The 20,786-nt window shown below is 33.6% G+C and overlaps 1 protein-coding gene across 1 annotated transcript in view; it reads left to right on the top strand.

Moving 5' to 3' along the window:
- LOC150103454 (puratrophin-1-like) overlaps positions 1 to 20,466 on the top strand; it is a 221,867-nt gene extending 201,401 nt beyond the window's left edge. The window contains exons 23-24 of the mRNA XM_090398483.1: positions 2,845 to 3,017; positions 12,303 to 20,466. Coding sequence (XP_090254609.1) covers positions 2,845 to 3,017; positions 12,303 to 12,323 — 194 coding nt within the window. The 3' untranslated portion in view covers positions 12,324 to 20,466. The remainder of the gene's footprint in view (positions 1 to 2,844; positions 3,018 to 12,302) is intronic.
- Positions 20,467 to 20,786: the final 320 nt, after the last annotated feature.

The following is a 20,786-nucleotide window of genomic DNA, read 5'->3' as shown; positions in this document are numbered from 1 at the left end:
ATCCTAATATGTTGGATGTACTACGCCATTTACTGTTCTTATGTCACTGAATGATTTTGGTCCTTTCACACACATCAACAGTATTCGTAAATAAAAGCATTCAGCATTATTGGAATGTACACCATAAACATAACCTAGAGTATTACTCTTTTTCACACCAGGATCATTGTCCACATTGGCAGCTATGTGCAATACCCTGTCTTCGTTGAAATTTATTTTGATGCCAGGTGCAGTACCTCATCAGTGTTTGGACAAAATTATCTTCGATGCATAGCTTAAAAAAGGCTGCTAATGTTGTGTCCCTTGAGACTCCACTATGCTGAGTGCATTACTTTCTGTGAAGTGTACTCTTTGACCATTTTCGAGATAAACTACGGTTGGATGGTGCTTGTGAATATCAAAAGATAAAATCCGTCAAATGGCTTCAGAGGTACTGATGTATTGTTTGGTTTGGTATAGATCTACTTCACTATGTTCATTTTGCAAACAAAACATAACTTGGCCCAAGTCCTTGTTATACTTGCATACATATTTGATGGATTTCACGGAACTGCAAATTTCATGTGTGTGCATTAAAGGTTTGCGAAAAAAACAGATTATAAGGAACTATTATGTATGGTAACAATTCATCCACCATCTGAAGGAGCACATCGACGATATCTGGATATCCATCCTCACTTGTTTGGGTTTCATTGATAAATGATCTTGGATATTTCTTTGTGCACTTTCCTGACTTCATGCAGAATGAGTTTGGATGGACCATGCATCATATGTTTTGATATGATATTGAACAATTCTGTGTCACCTTGAGGAGATGGTATCTCTGGGCTTATAATGGAATCGATTTCATGACTTTTGATTTTATCTTGCAGCCAAATCAATATGTGAGATGTGACAATCTCCTTTTTTGCCATTCTACTGAATAAATGTAGCACCTCCATGCTTCAAAAATCTTGTGATAAGATTCATCAATTTCATCAGCTTGCCATGAAAAACTCTTGCAATGATGTCATGCTTGTCATAAGTCTTATTACTGGGTAGCAAATTTTCCAAAATCTCTGGCCGGTTACTGTTGCACATGAAGGTAATGAAAAGGTCAGCACCACCACCATACGCTCTAACATAGACCATTGCATCCCGAGTCTTTTCGTGGAAATAACAGGAGGTTCCCACGAAAGAAGAAGGCAATATTTGAATTTGGCCAATGTTTGAAGCATTTTCATCAGCACGCAATGCATTGCAGAGATGTATGTAATTTTCTACTCGAAGTTTACTTTGGTTTAAACACATGTATGTGAGACACTTGTACTCAATTGTACATATCAACTTGTATTGATTGATGAGTTGACCATATCTATGTAGTGGATTTAAATTTTCCATTTGTACCATCCCACTTCCTGGATTCATTTGTGGTAAATCAATGCAATATCCGTCCTCTCCAGAGGAGAGGACGGATATTGCAGAAAATAAAAGGTATATTGGAGTGCATCATAAGTTCTATGCATCTCGCATATCCGTTTCAGTCTGTTGTTGTGACCGTGTAAGATTATGTCTCTGTGGTTAAATTCTTTGCCCAGTAATGACAGACGCTACTTCATTAGTTGCATGCGCATTGAATCTGCCTGCGTAATGTCCTGTCAGTACTCAGTTTGCATGTATGGTCAGTCTTCGTTCTTGCACACCTACTAATAATTATAAAAACTACTTAAAACTACTAATAAACATAATAATGGTAATAGTGAAAGAACTTAACAATAGAATTTAACAATAGAATTATTTTTAAAATTTTATTAAATTAAAAATTGATTAAATAAATTAGCAATATATATCTGACCACAAAATAGTGGCCAGATATTGTTAAACTGCAGTTCAGGCCATGAAGGGAGATTAAAAAAAAATAATCACTGCTCCATAATATGGAGTCCATAGATGAAAATACACATAAACCATCTTTGGAACATCCTCTATCTATTGGTGAAGACATCATCAAAATCAGTCAATTTGTTCTCGAGTTATAAGTGAACATCGAAAATGGACTTTGCTTTGTGTGTGTATATATATATATATATATTAGTTTATTGGTACTTAATATACAATGATTACCATTGCTATTTATTCTTAAAACAGTCTTAATTATTACTAAAAGGAAGTATGAGGGATATTTAAAAAGGAGGTCCTCCATTGTGATAGCTCCCTATCCAAATGAGGGATATCAATGAAATATATACAAAATATAGTCTAAAGTTTGTTTTATTTTTGCACCCTATTTCTCATTATAATTTCTCTCCCTCTCAATGCATATCCTTAATTTGTAACATTTTATCGAATCTGTCATAATGAAACTCTTCAGGTTGTGTTTGGAAACGATCATTTTCTTATCTTTGTTTTAATATGTTGGTTATTTTCAAAATTGATGTCCTTGAGATTTACTGATACATCTGAAGCCAAGTTCAGGCTTTAGGGAGGATGTGCTGCAACTTAAAATCTGATTTTCAATAGCTGTTAAAACAGAGTTGTGGAACATCTTCCTGACTATGAAACTTCTGATCCTCAAATTTAAGCTGCATTTTACATTTAAGTCCGGTTGTTTGTTTTCAGAATTATTTTCTCACCTCTGCTTTGACTTGTGATAGAGAAAATGTATTGAAAGTAAGGGATTATGTTGAAAAATAGATGCTTGAAATTGTATTTTACTTGTTAATTTAATAACATCTCTCTCTCTCTCTCTCTCTCTCTTATGGATGGAGGGAGAGCTTTCACAATGGAGGCATTACTTTTAGAACTCTTCATATATCCAGAAATAAGGCCAGGTAAATATATAATGTGTGTACATTAATGTTTCAGAAAGTGGATTCTGCACAGACATTAGTATGTCCAGTGATGGACCTACAGAGTCTACTGATAGACCCAGGTTCAAGAAGGCAGATAGGTGTGACAGCATTCTTTCCAGTGATTCTCTCTCTTCTACGATGGCTGATTTTCCAGGTTCGCCTGAGGAGGAACAAATATTGGAGAAGGTAGCAATTTGTGTTTATATATAAATTTTTGTCACTGCATGTCTTGTGCAAGTTGCATTAATTTAATCTTGGCAATGTCTCTTACTAAGACTCATTTCCAAGTTCTTTCTCAGTTTTAAACTGTCTGCATCATCAGTGATTGTGAAGTTTCCAATAAATTAAGTACATTGCAGAAACATAATATGGCTGCTGAGTTATAGTTTTGTTATGTCTGGACAAAAATTGCCACAAAACAGCTGCCTTTAAAAACCAACCTAACCTAAATAAATATGGGAAACGTTAATTCTCAGAGATCCTATACTATGATGCGGCTTCAGACAGGCGCTTATAGAGAACACACTACCTAGTTAGGACTCTAGACTTTGTTTTTACCAAGTTTCATTTTGTTTTGTGACTTTGCTGCCTTTGTGTGTACGTGCATGTGATCTTAGTCACTTCTCTATGACTAAGATGAAACATTGGAAGCATTAAATATTTGTTTTAATCCTTTCCTAACAAAAGAAGAGGATATTCTCACAACATTTTATCTCCAGAAAATGCTCAGGAAAACTACAAAGAATCCAACACATTGCAACATGGTAACCTAAAATAGTTGCTCAGCATTAATTGGCTTATTTTTAACCTGCTGATGAAATATGCAGAATTTGGCTATTGACAGTAGAATTATTACATATTTCTTTTTTAATTTTCTGAAATGATATAATTTCTTTATATTCAATAAATGTTGCATTTTTAAAATGTTTTTCTCCTTATTGCCACTTCATGAGAAACCGATAACTGAGATACCTGTTTTCTCAGTTACCTGTTTATTGCTTATCATCATCATGTATCACTGATAAAATATGGCTTTTTCTTCATTTCATAGGCTGATAAGCAGACTAATATACAGGTAACCCTCGTGTTACGCGGATGTTCGGTTCCACAAAAATGCTGCGTTATATAAATCACGTTATGCAAGACTCGGATCACATAGAAAAAGTAGGGTTAGGTTCCGAAATCGTTTTTTTTTTAAGATTATATAAACAATGACATATCCAACAAAAATATATTTTTATTTAATTCAGGTAATTCATGTAAGTTAAGAAAACAAACTGTGAAACAAATACATAGCATAAAATTATAAAAAAAAACTATAAATTGTACGTAAACTTCATTGCACATAATACATAAATGTTTTAGGCAAAATAAAATAAAGTGTATATTTTAATCGTCATCACTCTCTTCAAAACTAACATTTCGTAGATGTTCTTTATTTACATTTACGAGTGGCCGGACGTCGTCATCACTTGAAATCTCTTGGACATCGTTAGTATAATTCTCATTGCATACTTCAGCTGGTTTAGTTATCAACAAGTCAGTAATAAGATCTTGCTTACCACTATGCTGCAATTTTTTATTAAGTTCATAATACAGAGCTAAACAAATATCCAATTGTCTCGTGAATTTTCCGGAGCGCTCCATTGAGGGATCATTATTCATAAAATAACTTTCTTGCCAAGTCCAATCCTTTTGCTAATTTCTTTAAACTGAATTCTTTAATGGATTCATCACAATCAAAATCTTTGGCAGAACTTTCCTTGCCATTTGGTTCAATGTCATCTATTAATTGTACCAGGTCCTCCTCATTTAAATCTATTTCCCCATCAATTAATTCACTAATTTCGTTTTCAACCATATCGCAAAAGCGCTCTAAGTGGCCATTACTATAAAAAAAAAATTTTTTTTTTTACATAAAAAAAAGCATTACATATTGTATTTAACTCATCAGAAAATAAAGTGCTCAGCTTGAGATTAACACACTTATGATTTTTAATGGGCTTTCCTGGCAGAAAACGAAGATAATTTTCAGCAATAAATACTTTATACGATAAACAATTGACATACATACATGCATGCATGCTAAAGGGTATTTCCCCTAATATAAATTCGCTACTTATAACTACATGTGCGATATGGGCAGATGCAAATTTAACTAAGATAAAATTTGATTTTTAAGTCGTGCATTTTCATATATTTTTCGGTTAAAAAATATATGAAAAGATAAAGGGTTACTACAGTTTGTAGACCGTATTGTGTAAGTACCGCATTATACGAGGGTTACCTGTATATATATATATAATCTCATCTCATCTTCCTTTTACCCTCTTTTACCTTGCGGTGTGGAGAGTTTATTAATCATTGGACCTCAAACCATTCACAGGATAAGATGGTCAGCCCTATGTCGGTAGTGTTGGGTTCTCGAGGCTAGTTTGCCTGCTTTGCAGGAAAACCCCAGGATAAACTGAGGGGGGAGGGGGAAACCCTACTGTCCATGCCCAAGACCGGCTAACTTGGCTATGGCTGATGAAGATCCTTCAGCTGTTCAAGTCACCGACAGGAATCAAACCTACGACACTCTTTCTCCAAGGCATATGGTTGCGAAGGTTGTAGAAAGTTTTTTACCTTGGGTATAATATATGTTAAAGATACCAAGCTATTTTAAACCTGGTTTTAATCCATTTCCCAAGTAAGTAAACAGACAAGTAAGTCAAGTTTGCGTCTGCAAATAGTGCAAGTCTGGGTGACCCGCAAAGTAGTGCAAGTCTTAGGCAACTCGTGGTAAAGGTGGAATAAGCTCTGATCACTATTCTTAATATTTACTCTTAATGCAAAGCACATCTCCTCAAGGAGATGTGCTTTACATTAAGGGTAAATATTAAGAATAGTGATCAGAGCTTATTGGAGATGTGCTTTGCATTAAGAGTAAATATTAAGAATAGTGATCAGAGCTTATTCCATCTTTACCACGAGTTGCCTAAGACTTGCACTACTTTGCGGGTCACCCAGACTTGCACTATTTGCAGGCGCAAACTTGACTTACTTGTCTGTTTACTTACATGGGAAATGGATTAAAACCAGGTTTAAAATAGCTTGGTATCTTTAACATATATATATATATGTATGTAGTTAACATTTTTACTTCAATACTGATAGTTTCATAAAAATTAGTCATAGCATTAACAGAAGCTTCTAAATTGACCAGGTCAGGGAACACATGATTAGTGTGTGTGTGTGTGTGTATATTAATATATATATATATATATATATATATATATACAGGGTGTTTGGGATAAATTTGACAGTTTCGTAAGGAAAAAGAAAATCTTCTTTGTATCTATTAAATTTAATGAATTGACAAAAAAACATTACAGGCAGAGTTAATTACAATACTATCAACAAGATTTACTCAAAATAACCACCATTAGCATCGATCACAGCTTCAATTCTGCTTCGGAACCTCGAACAAGCTGATGCTACAGTCTCCCTGGGAAGGGCCACAAAAACTGTTTTAATTTTATCCATTAACTGGGCTTTTGTATTACTGGAAGTGCGATTGGTGTCTTTTTCAACTGCGCCCCATACAAAATAATCCATGGGGTTAAGGTCTGGGGAGTTTGGAGGCCAAACATTTGGACTGGTGAAGTCGTAGAAATTTTCAGACAACCATTTTTGACTTTTCCCAGGATTCGGCAAGGGGCCGAATCCTGCTGCCATACATACGGCCTACCATTGGCTACCCTTGTTATCCAGGGCTTGACTACAGTTAGCAACTCCACGAACAAAGCCCGAATTCCAATGCCAGGGTTCTTCAACACCTGTTCCTGCAGATTTGCGAGGAATTCTGCTGTACGAACGCAATCAGATCGTCTGCTAGGGATCTTTCTTCTTGCTACATCCTCGTAGTCACCATTGCAAGTCTCTAGTTCATGCCTGATTGTTTTTACTGTATTCAGGGAGCATTGGGCAGCAGTCGTAATATCCTTATTTTGATGGCGGGCACGAATCATCATGATACAAGTTATTCTCTTCCATGATTCAGGTGGGTTCCAGCTATCCATCCTTTCTGACATCTTGTATATGAATGAAGAAGGGTCCAAACTTTTAAATGAAGAGAAGTGTGTGTTAATACATGTAACTTACGGAAAAATATAATTAATTATAAATATGTCAAATTTATCCCGAACACCCTGTATATATTAGGTTTACCAAGTAATTTTATAAACTTGGTTATTTTACTCCTAATCCCAAGTAAGCAAATAGTTAAGTTTGCACCTGAACGTAGTTCAAGTCTAAAGGACTTGAACTACGTTCAGGCACAAACTTAACCTTTAGACTTGAACTACGTTTAGGTGCAAACATAACTGTTAGCTTACTTGGGATTAGGAGTAAAATAACCAATTTATAAAATTACTTGGTAACCCTAATACATTATTCCCAAGGTAAAAAAACTTATTTACACACACACACACACACACACACACATATATATATATATATATATATATATATATATATATATATATATATATATATATATATTCATATCCATCCACAGTCATGTGGATGGATATGAATCTGGTGATTTCGATTAGATAGATGGACAAATATCAAAGAGTGGTTTATGGAGGAGTTGAGTCTAGAAAAGGTTGAGTCCTTCCATAAATTTATCACAAAATTACGTGTCACGGATATGAACTTTCCCAAATAAGCAATATGGATGAGATGCCCATGTACTTTGATATGCCTGGGGATCGAACAGTAAACTCAGTTGGTGAAAAACATGTCCTCATAAAAACAACGGGACACGAAAAAACGTATTTTACCATTGTTCTAGCATGCATGGCAGACGGAACCAAATTAAAGCCGACAGTGATATTTAAAAGGAAGACAATTCTGAAGTATATGAAATTTCCACCAGGTGTCTTTGTTCGCGCCAATCAGAAAGGTTGGATGGATGAAGAAGGTGTACAATTGTGGCTTGATCAAGTATGGAACATACATCCAGGCAGCTTGTTACGTCAACAAAGCATGCTAGTCTGGGATATGTTCTGGGTGCATTTAATGGAGGCAAGCAAAGTGAAAGCACGTGAACTACGTACAGACCTAGCAGTCATACCGGGTGGCCTAACTTCTGTTTTGCAGCCGCTTGATGTCAGCTTGATTAAGCCGTTTAAAGATCACTTAGTGAAAAATGGAGAGAATGGATGTCATCTGATTTGGTGAAGATGACAAAGGGTGGGAATTTTCAGAAACCTGAGATCACCCTAGTCACCAGCTGGGTTAAAGAAGCTTGGGATTCGATACCATCTGAAATCATTCAACGCTCATTTCTTAAATGTGGAATAAGTAATTCAATGGATGGATCCAAAGATGTCATATACGAAGCGAGGATGACGCACAACAAAATGGAGAGTATGATGACGATGATGACAACTGCTATACTGATGACTCAATGCCTACAGATGAATTTATAAATGAAATGTTTGATGACTCAAAAGATGAAGAATTTAAAGGATTTTGACATTTTGTTTTAAAATAAATATTTCGTTAATTCGTATTGTTTTATTTATAATGTTATGGAACAAGATTAACAGATCGCATTATACGTGGACATGGCATTTTAGGGCTAGTTTTCAAACAAACTTTCTAGTTCGCATTATACGTGGATTGCATTATATGCGAAAATATACAGTAAGTTCCCATGGGCTGTTAGAGAAACAAAAATATACATACAAAAAAAACTTTATTGGAAATTAAAGTAGACATCTTTCACTACTTTTCTACATAATTTCCGCCACCGTTCAGGCACTTATCATAAAGGGGCACCAAGAGTTGTATACCTTCATCGTAGAAGGTTGCCGTCTGTGGTGCAAACCACATATTGACTGTTTCTTTGACCTTGTCATCGCCTTGAAACCACCACCAATGAAAGGTTTCAGATGTTTGAGCAGGTGAAAGTCACTTGGGGCGAGGTTAGGACTATATGGGGGATGATGGAATGTTCCCAGCCAAAGAGGGCGAGAAGTTGTTGTGTTACGCCGGCCGTGTGCGGGCGGGCATTATCATGAATCAAAACAAGGCCCTGGTAAGCATGCCCCATCGTTTATTCTGAATCACATGACGCAGTACATACTCACATTGATTGTGAAGCCTTGACCAAGAAGTCTACCAGCAAAATTCCTTGTCTGTCCCAAAACACAGTGCACATGATTTTCCAAGTGGAAACCGTTGTCTTCAATTTCGTCTTGACTGGTGATGAGATGTGAATTCAAACAACACTCCATGGACTGTTGTTTGAATTCAGGGGTTGCATGCGACACCCAAGTCTCATCTTCGGTGACAAGTCTGCTCAGGAAAGCATCGCCATCCTCATGTTAGTGTGTCAAGAATTCCAACGCGCTTCCCAGCCAATTCGCTTTGTGTTGTTCTGTAAGCAACTTTGGCGTGCACACAATTTCTGATAATTCAGTTTTTCCAACATAATTTCATAAAAACATGAACATGAAACTGCTTGAAATTGCAGCAAGAGTGATGTCATAGTGAATCCCCTATTCTGTCGAATCTTCTCTTCAACTGAACACACGGAATCATCAGTCACTAAAGATGGTTGCCCACTCCATTCATCATCGTGCACACCTGTCCTTCCTTCATTAAAAAGCCGTACCCATCTTCGTACCATTGAATCACTCATTGCGTGTTCTCCATAAACCTCAATAATTTGCTGATGAATTTCAGCTGCTTTAATGTTCCTCGCATTCAAGAAACGGATAACTGATCTAATTTCACACGCGGTGCACGATTCAATTTTCTTAGACATTATAAACACATACCAAGAAGCGTACGCACTGCATGAATGTCCGAAAATGGCACCAACACCTTGCTAAGGAATCAACAAGCTCAGCATGCATGCCCACCATTGCGATTGCAGTGCTGCAGTGAAAATATTTAAGAACGGAACTTACTTTCTGGACATCCCTCATATAAGAAATGATTTGACAGGAAATATTCAGCTGTTCACTAATGATGCAAAACTGAGAAGAGTGACAGTAAGTAAAGGTGTAATATAGAGATCCTTCAGGATAACTTAAACAGACTGCAGTATGAGCAAAAGTAAATGGCTGCCAGTTTAATGTGGCCAAGTTACACCAATTATAATTGATGGAACTGTACTGCAGGAAACTGATGAGGCCAGGAATTTGGGGATGATTGTCGACAGGGAGTTGAAGTTTAGTGGATGTATTACAAAGGCAGCCAAAACAGTATATCAGATTATGCGGTTGTTGACAAGCACACTAACAAGCAGGGATAGAGAAAATTTTCCCCTATATAAGGCTTTAATAAGGCTACATCTGAACACCTGGATTCTGTAGGTATGAAGAAGGTATGGAGAGAATCCAGAGACAAGTCACAAAAGTTGTGGCAGTCTGTGGAATTCCTATGAGAATAGATTGATGATCTGTTTACTTCAAAAGCTAGCTGATAAGCGAAAAGAAGAAGACATGATAGAAGCATATGTTATTAAAAGGGTTTTATAAAATTGGCACTGAAAACTGTTTTCAGTACATGACTGGAAGGGAGAGAATGGAGAGTTACCCATGGAAATTGTGTAAGAGTGTGGTTAGCAAGAGTGTTAGGACTAGATTTTTTTTTTGTTGTTGGAGGGTGGTGAGTGGGTCACCAGAGGTAGTTGTGAATGTTTTGTCAGTGAATGAATTTAAGGAGAAATATGATAGGTATTATGTGAATAATAGGTTCTCTGCGATGAGGCTTCTGACTGTTGAGATACTTGTATAATAATAAAATATTGGCCAGATAACACAGACACAAATACTGTTAGTTGACATTAGGGAATTATGTCAATAAGGTAAGTTAGTACAGCATTCTTTGGTATACCAGGTATCAACACTGAGATAATGTGATTGTATTATTATTATTATTATTACCTGACAACTCCAGGGAGTCCAAAAATCGAGGGAGGTCACCTACTCCACAACTCTCCATCTCCATCACTCAATCCAACTACCATGAATCACAACTACCTTCATCATTTACATCAACACCATCTACTGCCAACTACCACCATTAGTATTTTCACAGACAATCACAAACATCCATGCCCACAGCAGGATTTGAACCTGCAGCCTTTTTGGCTGGAGAGCAGATAACAACTCAACCAACCAAGCCGGCAAGGAATTTATAGGAAAGTTATATGCACAAGACATTCAATTTGTGTACATCTTTTCCAACTTTAGCATTCTTCTAAAATTTTTTTTATCTCTGCATGCAACAAAATTGTTCACTGTAAATGTAGTTAAGCTATTTTACAGATACTAAGAAAAACTCGAATTTTTTTTTTAATAGCTCTGACCTTTCTAAAGTATCGTTTGATTGCTTTTTCAAATATATTAGCCCTATTTAAATAAAGAAAGTTAAATGACTAAAACATTTATAAAACAAACAGGAAATTTATTAGTCGTTACATTAAGTAAAAATACATCTAGTTTCACCATCTAAAAATGAACTGATGGTTTCTTCAGGGTAAAAATATCAAATACTATAACTACATGACAAAGTTGATTTGATTAAATACTGAAAAACGAGTGCAATACAAATAGATATTTGTATTGATAATTCATACTGGACAATAAACATAGCTTCTGGCATGCAAGTTGTCAGCAGTTAATAATAGAAGGTGATCATTGGCAAAGTTAAAATCTCTAATGTTAAAAGATTTCATAAGCGATTTCCATATATCACTTAATATCAGGTCATAGTGCACAAGTTGTGAAGTCATCACAACAGATTATTGAAATCATGCAGAGGACCTTAATGTGCAGTAATAAAGAGGTTCTGGTTCCATTGTATAAGGCCTTGATGAGGCCTCATGGATTACTATGCACAGATTTGGTCCCCTGGTTTTCATGATGATGAGAATATATTGGAAAGGGTCCAGAGAAGACTGACTATGGTGATAACCAGTCTTTGGGATGTGGGATATGAAGGCAGATTGAGGGAATGCAGTTTGCAAAGCCTTTTGAATAGGAAGGAGAGAAGGAATATGATTATGAGACATTTAAGTTGGGAAAGAATTGTTGTCGGGTTATGAAGAATTTCTTCCACTTGTTGTGGAAGAAATTCTTCATAGAATGGAAATTATTCTTAGAGAGCATAAGGAGAAGGTTTTCTGTGGAGTCAGAGACTCATTGCCTCCTGCAATGAGTCTTTGACTCCATAGAGGTTTGGTGTTAATAATAATTTATAGCATTATAAGCTATAAAAATTTACTTAAACTTGTGACATTGGAAACTGTGCTGTTTTAAGAATTGATTAGTGGCATCATTCAGTGACTTAAATTACTGGTTAAGTCCTTGGAATATCATGTAATAATTAAATAAAAAGTTAACTATTATATATATTATTTCTTATTCCGTGACTGCCATTTAAAAGATTTTATATTTTCTGTAGCCTGCACCAGAATCTACATGAATGTTGACATAAGGAAGCTCATAATTAAGACATAAGTGTAAATATGTCAGCGTCACAAGTGATGCAGATGGGAACTGAAGCTGGAAGCTGAAGTTGACTTATTCCCGTCTGTTCTGTGTGCCATAGACCGTGAATAGACTTAACCTATGTGGACTTCAAGAACTAGCAAAAGCAATTTTCTTTTGTTCCAGTGAAGCTTGTTAACAAGAAAACTGCTGTCACGAGAATATTTTCCACTATTTGGAGTAAAGTGGACAAAAAAAAAATCTATTTTAATATCAAATATAAATTCACTTGTGTAGAGATGCAAGAAAGCATAACAAGTGAATATTGTCTTATATAGTCATTTGTTGTACCATTTGAAGTAATGTATATTATTTAAGAATGTCACACTTCAGTATTTCTCACTGTATGTTCTGTATAGAGGTATTTTTTCATATTCGATGTCAAGCTTGTAAAGCAGATATTGGACTTCATTTTCTCTGCTAGATTTGTACTATCCTTATATGAGAATTTTCTTACTCATTGTTTTGTTAAGAATTTAATTTAAAGATTTATTTAAATTCAAGCAAAGAAATGCTTATTCTGTAGACATCTTTAGTGTTTAAATTGAGTTTTTCTTACTGCCTTTTAATTTCAAAGAACAGTATTAAAATTTTTGTATGTCTGAACACTTCATGCATCAAAGATACTTTTGTTAGAGGGTGAATGAAAGATTTGATCTTCCATGCCAGTTTCTGCAGCATAATTTCTACCCTCTGTTATAACCAAAACAAATCTTTCATTGAATTTAAAACAAATATATAAAATTCTTTATATTTTTCATATACTTGCTTCACTTAAAAATAAGTTTGACATCTTAAAAAAAAAAAAAAAAGTAATTATAATTAAGGTAATTTTAGTAATTCCCTAAACCAGGAGTGTACTAGCTGTTGGACATATTAAAAGAATATAGACTGACATAAATTTTATCTGCATTAAAAAAGCTTAACATTCACTTTAGCATTATTCTTATAGAGAAACTAAGAAGATCAAAGTAATCCTTCTGAATTCCAGTAATAAATAATTATTAGAATTATTATGACTAATAACTAATAGTAATAAGTCATGATGATTTTGTTTTGCATAGCGTTCTACAACTTACATAGAAAGAGAAGTATGCTCATTCGTTTACAGCTTTTCTGATCTTAATGTTATTTGATTGGCTCATCTGATTTTAAAAACAAAAACAGCTCTGGGATAGACATGAAAGAATTTAAAAAAAGGTTTGACTATGTACTTTAAGGGTTTTGCATTTTGGTGTACTAATATTTTTTGCAGAAGTATATGTATATCATTCTTAAAAAAGTATGGGAGGGATTCAAACTTTCTTATGTATTTCTCCTCCTTGCTACTGCTGTATGTGCTGCTAACATGTGCTCTTTGTGATTTTAATTACATGAAATTTCACTGAAGATCTCTTTAGAAATTTATACTCAATCTAAAGTTATTCCTGGCATTTTGTAATTCCATCGCTCCATCATATTTTCCTGCTTTTCCATTTGCCAATGACTTTAGCCTACATAATTTTTGAAAATGGTTCACTTGACTTTATCTCAGGTCATTTAGGATGTAGTCATGATGGGAAGTTAGACCACATCAATTATCAATTTATCTATTTCTGTTTGCCTTATGTACAGTATAGTTTGCACGATGATATGGATATTTTTCTATAAATTCCAATCCGTTCTTTGTGCTTTTCCTTCACTCATTAGCAGCACATATAGTACTTAAAATTACTTTTTGTTTCTCAAATGAAATTGTGATTAAACTTTGACTCTGTTAATATTTTAAGTGTAGTGGATACTGAATGTTGTTTTTAAAGTTTCCTTAATGTTCATTAAAAAAAAAAAAAGAAACTTATGCTTCTGACAGACTGGCATTTAAATAAGATTCAAGTATTCTTTTTAATTATACATGCTATTAGTACCCTCCTCAAGCAGGATTTTTACTCTTGTGAAATAGATAAATCAGCCAGAGAATATAGGCTGTTAACAAACACATGGTATATTTGTCTCATGGCCTTAGCTCTTTTGGCTTTTGCCTAAATAACCATGGTCTCAGGATTATCGCCATCCATAGATTAAGATTCTATTATTCTATTACTTATTATGTAATGTGCATGAATAATTTTGTTTAATTATTTTTAACTTCAGAGAAACTGGAGATCAAAACTCCACTTGTAGTTGTCTCTCAAACACTTGGAAATTGTTAATTAAATTTTCATCTTATTTTGTCAATGTGTCAGACTCAATGGCTTCATAGCTGGGCAACTTGGCTTGATAAAAATCTAATAATGCTATGAGAAGATGATTAATCCTATCATGTTGTTTGCTTTGTCAATTATTACTTGTGTATTCTCTGACCAGTTTATCTGTCTCACATGAAGAAAACCCCGAATTTCTGGAAGTTAGAACCCTGTTGTCTCTGTATGAGACTGGTTCGCCTATGTCTGAAAAGAAATTGTAAAGTACCTTTATAGAAGGAATTCAAACCAAAGTGTATCTTCACTATAGGAAATGTAGAAGATGAAATTTTCTTGCCTTTGAAAAGTTTTAACACTTGAAACAGAAATATTGTTTCTTCTGCTTTATTGAAATTTGCACAAATTTTAGTAAATAGTTTTAGTACACCAATTACATTGAGCAGTGTAAAAAAACTGTCTGTGAAAGATCAAAAACCTATATTTATTCTTATTAAGTAACTTTTACCTTGGAATATAGTGTAAGAATTTTTTTTTTTTGTAATCCATATTAAGTCTTTCATCCTCTTAAACAGAAAACATAAACATAGAAATATTTATTTACTAAAATAAAGAGCCAAAAGTCTTCAGTTCAGTGATGCAAAATTATATAAGTGGATATTAGATCCAGCATTATCTCAAAGCTAAATGTAGAAACTATGAAAGTTTTTAAAAATAAGTTGACCAGAGAGCTTACAGGAATACACTTGCCGGTATTCACGAGTTTCCTTAGCACAGACTACTTAGAAAACATAAATGTAGCGTTTATGTTTTCTAAGTAGTAGTTTGAGCTAAGGCAACTTATTTTTTACAAAACTTTCATAGTTTCTACATTCGGCTTTGAAATAATGCTGGATTTAGTATCCACTTTACTTATAATATAACCATTAAATTACTTAATTTCTTTCATAGTCCAATATACAATTTCTTGTTTGAAACAGAAACACATTTATAATGTTATACATAACCTAATATTTTCGGAATGGTCTGTGGAAAACTGAAACAATTTTTTTAGTATTAAGAAAGCAAAATGAAAATGAAAGATTGATAAGCCTGAAGAAGAAATAAATTTTTTAATCTTAGAAAAGATGATGTTTTTTCAGAAGTAAAAATTGTTGAAAATTCACCTTAACCTTTAACATTTTTGAGATAGTTTTATTACATTTATGTCATAAAAACGCAAAATTACATTAATTTTTGATAATCAAGATTTTTACTGATTTGTCTAAATATAATGAGGCCAAGTTAAAATAAGTATATATTTATGTAATGTATTAAAACTTTGAAAATGATATTTAAGAAACATAAATAGCAATCTGTTTGCATTATAGATTTGTTAATTTAAACGACTACTCATTGCAATAATCACAAGCCAAAGAAATGGATGCTGATCACATAGAATCTAGAAAAGATAAGGTGTGTGGCGTTCTTGGAAGAATTCATTTTTAGCACATTTTGTAATGGTACATAACCATCTATTTATATCATTTTCTCTGTCCATCTATAGGCTCTTATTTATAGCTCCTTCCTGACCAGACAAAGTTTCATTACAAAAAAAAAAAAAAAGGATTGTTGCTAAAATTTGCCCAGTTATCTCAGTATTGGTTTAGTCCCAGAATTAGGTAAGATGATTTGAAATGACATAAAATTATGTTACCTATGTAATGCTGTGGAAATGGTGTTTGCTTCATAGTGCTAGGCCACTCAAAGAAAGACTGTTATAGGTTTGATTCTAGTTACCAACTAGAGGAACTTTTTCAGCTTCCACTCGCTATCATTGAAGGCTCACTATCAATGAAAGATGAAGACATGGTTACCTACTGTCTTCAAAAAGTTAGTTAGGGTTAAAGGAGCTCTTCCTTTATTCCTAGTAAATATAAAATGCATTTGTAAATAAGCTAGTGGGTTTTGTAGATTAATATCTCTGACCAATGGAAATTACACTTTTTGATCTTATAACAAAAAGATCTGGTAAGTCATTCAGATGCAGGGTATGCTTCTATTTGCTTGCATGAGTCATGCTAAGGCACAACACACCTTTTTTTATGATTCTTTTCTCCTTTCATCATACTTCTTGTTTTGTTCTTTATAATATTTTTTTTATAATGTGATTTTTTTTTTTTTTTGGCACACAGTGATAGAGAAAAATTAAGATTTCTAGGGCTGAGATACTACTGAGTGCCCTGACAAACTCAATTAAGAATTAAAAAAAAAAAGTAAAATGGTTTAGCTATGTGCATCAAGTTTAAGAAGATGGTTTTATTTTATTTTTGTTTGTAAGCATAGCTTAAAGAAAATCAGAAATAATTCACAGGAATTAAATGTAAATTTTTTTTTGAGCACATCTCCTGTGTTGCATTGAAATGACTTATTTGAAATTTTTTGGATATTCTTAAAGCTTGTAAACAACAAGTAAAATTTATTCAGCCAAAAAAGGTACTTTGTACAAAAGAGACCTAATATTTTTATCCTAAGGTATTAAGAAGAATGCTGATAATCTTTGTAAAAAAAAATTCACCTTTTTTTTTCTTCTGTCATGTCATCTTTATTCTCCTTTCATTCATTTTTTTTTCATCTGCTAGTACTACTTAAGTTCCATTATTTATATATCTTCAAAAAAAGAATAAAGCTATCAAAAGAATTCATTTAGAGAATAATTTTGAAAGGGTCATTGATTTTGGCAGACAACATTTGAATATGAGTTTCAGCACTTGTGTCAGAAAGAGAAGTGAGTTTTTAAAACTTGGGTATCAGTTTGATTCCAACTACAGATTTGATTAACAAGTCCATTAATTGCATACTTTGATGGGTTTTTTTTTAAAGAAAAAAAAACAATCTTTTTCTAATCCGTCCTGTTAGTATATACTCTGCCTTACATTATGTGGATAATAGTTTTCTACACATTTGATGTCCAAATCTTTATTTCATCCCTGTGCAACATTTTTCACTGATTGGAACTCTGAAAGAATCTTGGTGAGCTTTTTAACTCACACACAAAAGGAATTTAAACCTGCGATTTTTATAAATTTTCTCTGTGAAATTTGTGTAAGTTACTTAATTTCTATAATTTCTGAATTTTGGAATATGTTACTCAATTATTTTTTATGGAAAATCAAAGGTGCATATACTTTGCATATCAAGTTTTAAAACATAAGGTAGTATTTTTTATATTATGTAAAATATTGTATGAATATTTCAACATTACAGTCAACTCTCACTATATAACAAACTTGTATGACTAAAGGAATAATTTTGAGGGCTTAAACATTTGGTATCATTAGACTTCCATGGGGTCGAGACTCATTGCAGAGATCCCATTATCAAACAAAAGATTCAAACTGCACTTTAAACTCACATACTATTACTGATTTAAACAAAAAACCTTTTCCTCATGCACATATCCTTACATGATTTCCATGGAAAATGGCTTGTCATTTGAAAAAAAGTTAAGAAAATAAATTTACAAAATTGCTTCTGCCTGAAATCTGTCCCAAATGTCTAGATATATAACTTAATAAATGCCTTGACAACCTATATATCTCAATTATATTTCCTCTTCCTTCTATCCACCAAGCTCATCATACGACATTTCTTCAATCTGATCTCATACACAGGGCTAGCTGGTTGGTTGATTTGCTGGATAGAATCTGCTCTCCAACAGATGGCCTGAATCCCACAATGGTAGGATGTTTGTGAATGTCTTTGGGTGGTAGATAACCTACCCACTGATAATTCCATTACCAGTGGGTAGGTTAAGGATTCAACAATTCAGAAACAAAACCTTCTCTAGAAACCAAAACAAGAACTTTTTTTCAAGCAACTTCAGGTTTCTAATAAGTAGGTAGTAGTTTCAAGAGTAGAGTTTCTAGATTGTCTAATCCTTAGCCTGCTCATGGTAGTAATGTACTACAGATTTACACCTTTTTCATAGTAGTATTCAGAAAAGGGGGGGAAACCACTTAATCCTTCCTTTCTGGACTTTTTTTCATCTCCTCAAAAAAAAGAAAAAAAAAGATTACCATATCTGTGCATGGCATTTGTGCCTGATCAAAAGCCCAGCCTTGTATTGTGGAATAATATAAGGCTGGGCTTATAAATAAAGGATGTCAGTGTATTTTTTATTCATGCCATAATCTGTTGTGTTCTCATAATGTATCTCTTATATTTTGGGCCCTTGTCTATCATCCCTTATATCTTCTCTCCTATCCTGGCCGGGCTGAATGGATAGTGTGACTGCTCTCCAGCCAGTTGGGTTTGAATCCCACTGTAGAATTGATGTTTATGAAAATCTTTAGGTAGTAGATAGTTTTTTTTTCCCAAACAGGATCCTTTTCAAAGCCACTTCAGACCTCCTATTAGCAGAATGATGGGCATTTTCCATAGTGCAGGCTTCCCATATTATCTGATCCTCCAGTCTATCCACCATACAAATGTATGATAGATTCACAAACTTTTGTGGGTGAGAATGGCATTAAAAAATCTTCAATACATTTCCATAAGTGAATACATAGCATCCCAAACTTGATTTCAAATTTTAAACTTTACATTGCACAACATTTAATTGGCAGCCCATTCTGCCTACATAAACAATCTATTCACTTCCACCTAGAGAACTATATTATGCTCTGCATAACTCTTCATCATCTGCAAACAAATAAGCATTCTCATTTAAATCTCTCTTATGCAGCATATTGCTAGTGACCATACTCTTCTGGAATACTGCTTTTTTTTTTCGTAACAATTTGCTGTTGCTTTTGTTTAACCTCATCTACCTCAGTTTAAATGTTGTGATATGACAGTTAGTTAAAAGCCTTTGCACAATCTAGATACTCAACTGTATATGCATCCCTCTAAGTAGCTTCTTGGTCATTTATTAAGTGAATTGACTATAGTCAATTCACTTAGTGCGAGTTGACTGCATTTTATTCTTAATGATTTTGATGTAAGAATTGCACAAATATTTAAAGTAATTTGAAATTTCAGTAGGAACTAAATTTTTTAGTCCCTGCTGAAACATAAAAATGCTATTTTAACATATTTTATTTGTTCATAAAAATATTGCCAGTAGTAGATATTTAAGAACTGCTTTAAAAAAAAAAGAAGCGACCTTCATGAATATAACTGTTTCCATATTTTTATTTAGGATAAATTCTCAGGGATCTCTCTCTCTCTCTCTCTTATATATATATATATATAAATGCAGTATACGGTAATTAGTTTAATTCAAATTTGAATCATTCAGATGATAAAACTAAATGTAATTAAGAAAAAGAAAAAAATGCAAAGTATATCTTTCATTTGTTTAAGAACAGGTTGTCTTATTTATGAAGCCTTCCTAACTCTTAGTTTTATATTTAGAATTAAATTCAGTTCCTCAGCATGAAATATATGCTAAATTCTTGAGTTTTATAACTCAAAAAAAGGGACCAATTTAGATATCAGATTCATAGGTACAATTTAAAGTAAATGGAATAGAAGTTCAAATGTAAATTTCTGAAACTCATCTAGTGTTATTTGAATCTGCCATCATTTAGGTTATTTCTATATGTATATATGACTCATTCAAAATGCATTTCAAAGATCAGCATTTTATTTATTTTTTTTTACTGAAATAATTTTAGTAGGAGTTGTAGCTGATCTGGCTGTGTGTTAGGATTAATAAAAGTGGTTGATGAAAACCTTACCTGTCCGTCTTGCATTCCGTGTGTATGTTACTTTAAATGAGTTGTACATTTTGTAAAGTAATGAAAGTCCCTTTTATGTGCCATGTTGGATTTGTCATCAGTGGCTCCTGTTTTATAGTAATTTTGGCAGTGCATTTAAAATTTTCATTTAGACAATAAAAGTTTTTTATTCTCTTCAGTGTTCTTTATAGTTTTCACATAACCTTCTTTGCAGTTCATATTAGCAGAGAAAATTCCATTTGAGGAATTCTCTCTATTACTGTACATATTTCATGTTAGCAGTGATACAGTATTTTACTACATCACATACTTTATTTACCAAGATATGTCTGAAAGCTGAATCCGAAGGAAATATTTTAAGATCATGAAAAGAGTTTTTCATGATACGTTTTACTGTTAACTACAAAACTTTATATCTGAGATGTACTGCTAATAAGAGACCAACAGGAAAACTTTAGTTTTTAGTTATTAGATGCTGTTTCACCAGTTTGTAGGCTT

This window comes from Typopeltis vanoorti, chromosome 9 (assembly GCF_054136105.1).
Source record: "Typopeltis vanoorti isolate ZY-2024b chromosome 9, IOZ_Tvanoo_1.0, whole genome shotgun sequence".
Taxonomy (NCBI): Eukaryota; Metazoa; Arthropoda; class Arachnida; order Uropygi; family Thelyphonidae; genus Typopeltis; species Typopeltis vanoorti.
This window is presented reverse-complemented; position numbering and strand designations above follow the sequence as displayed.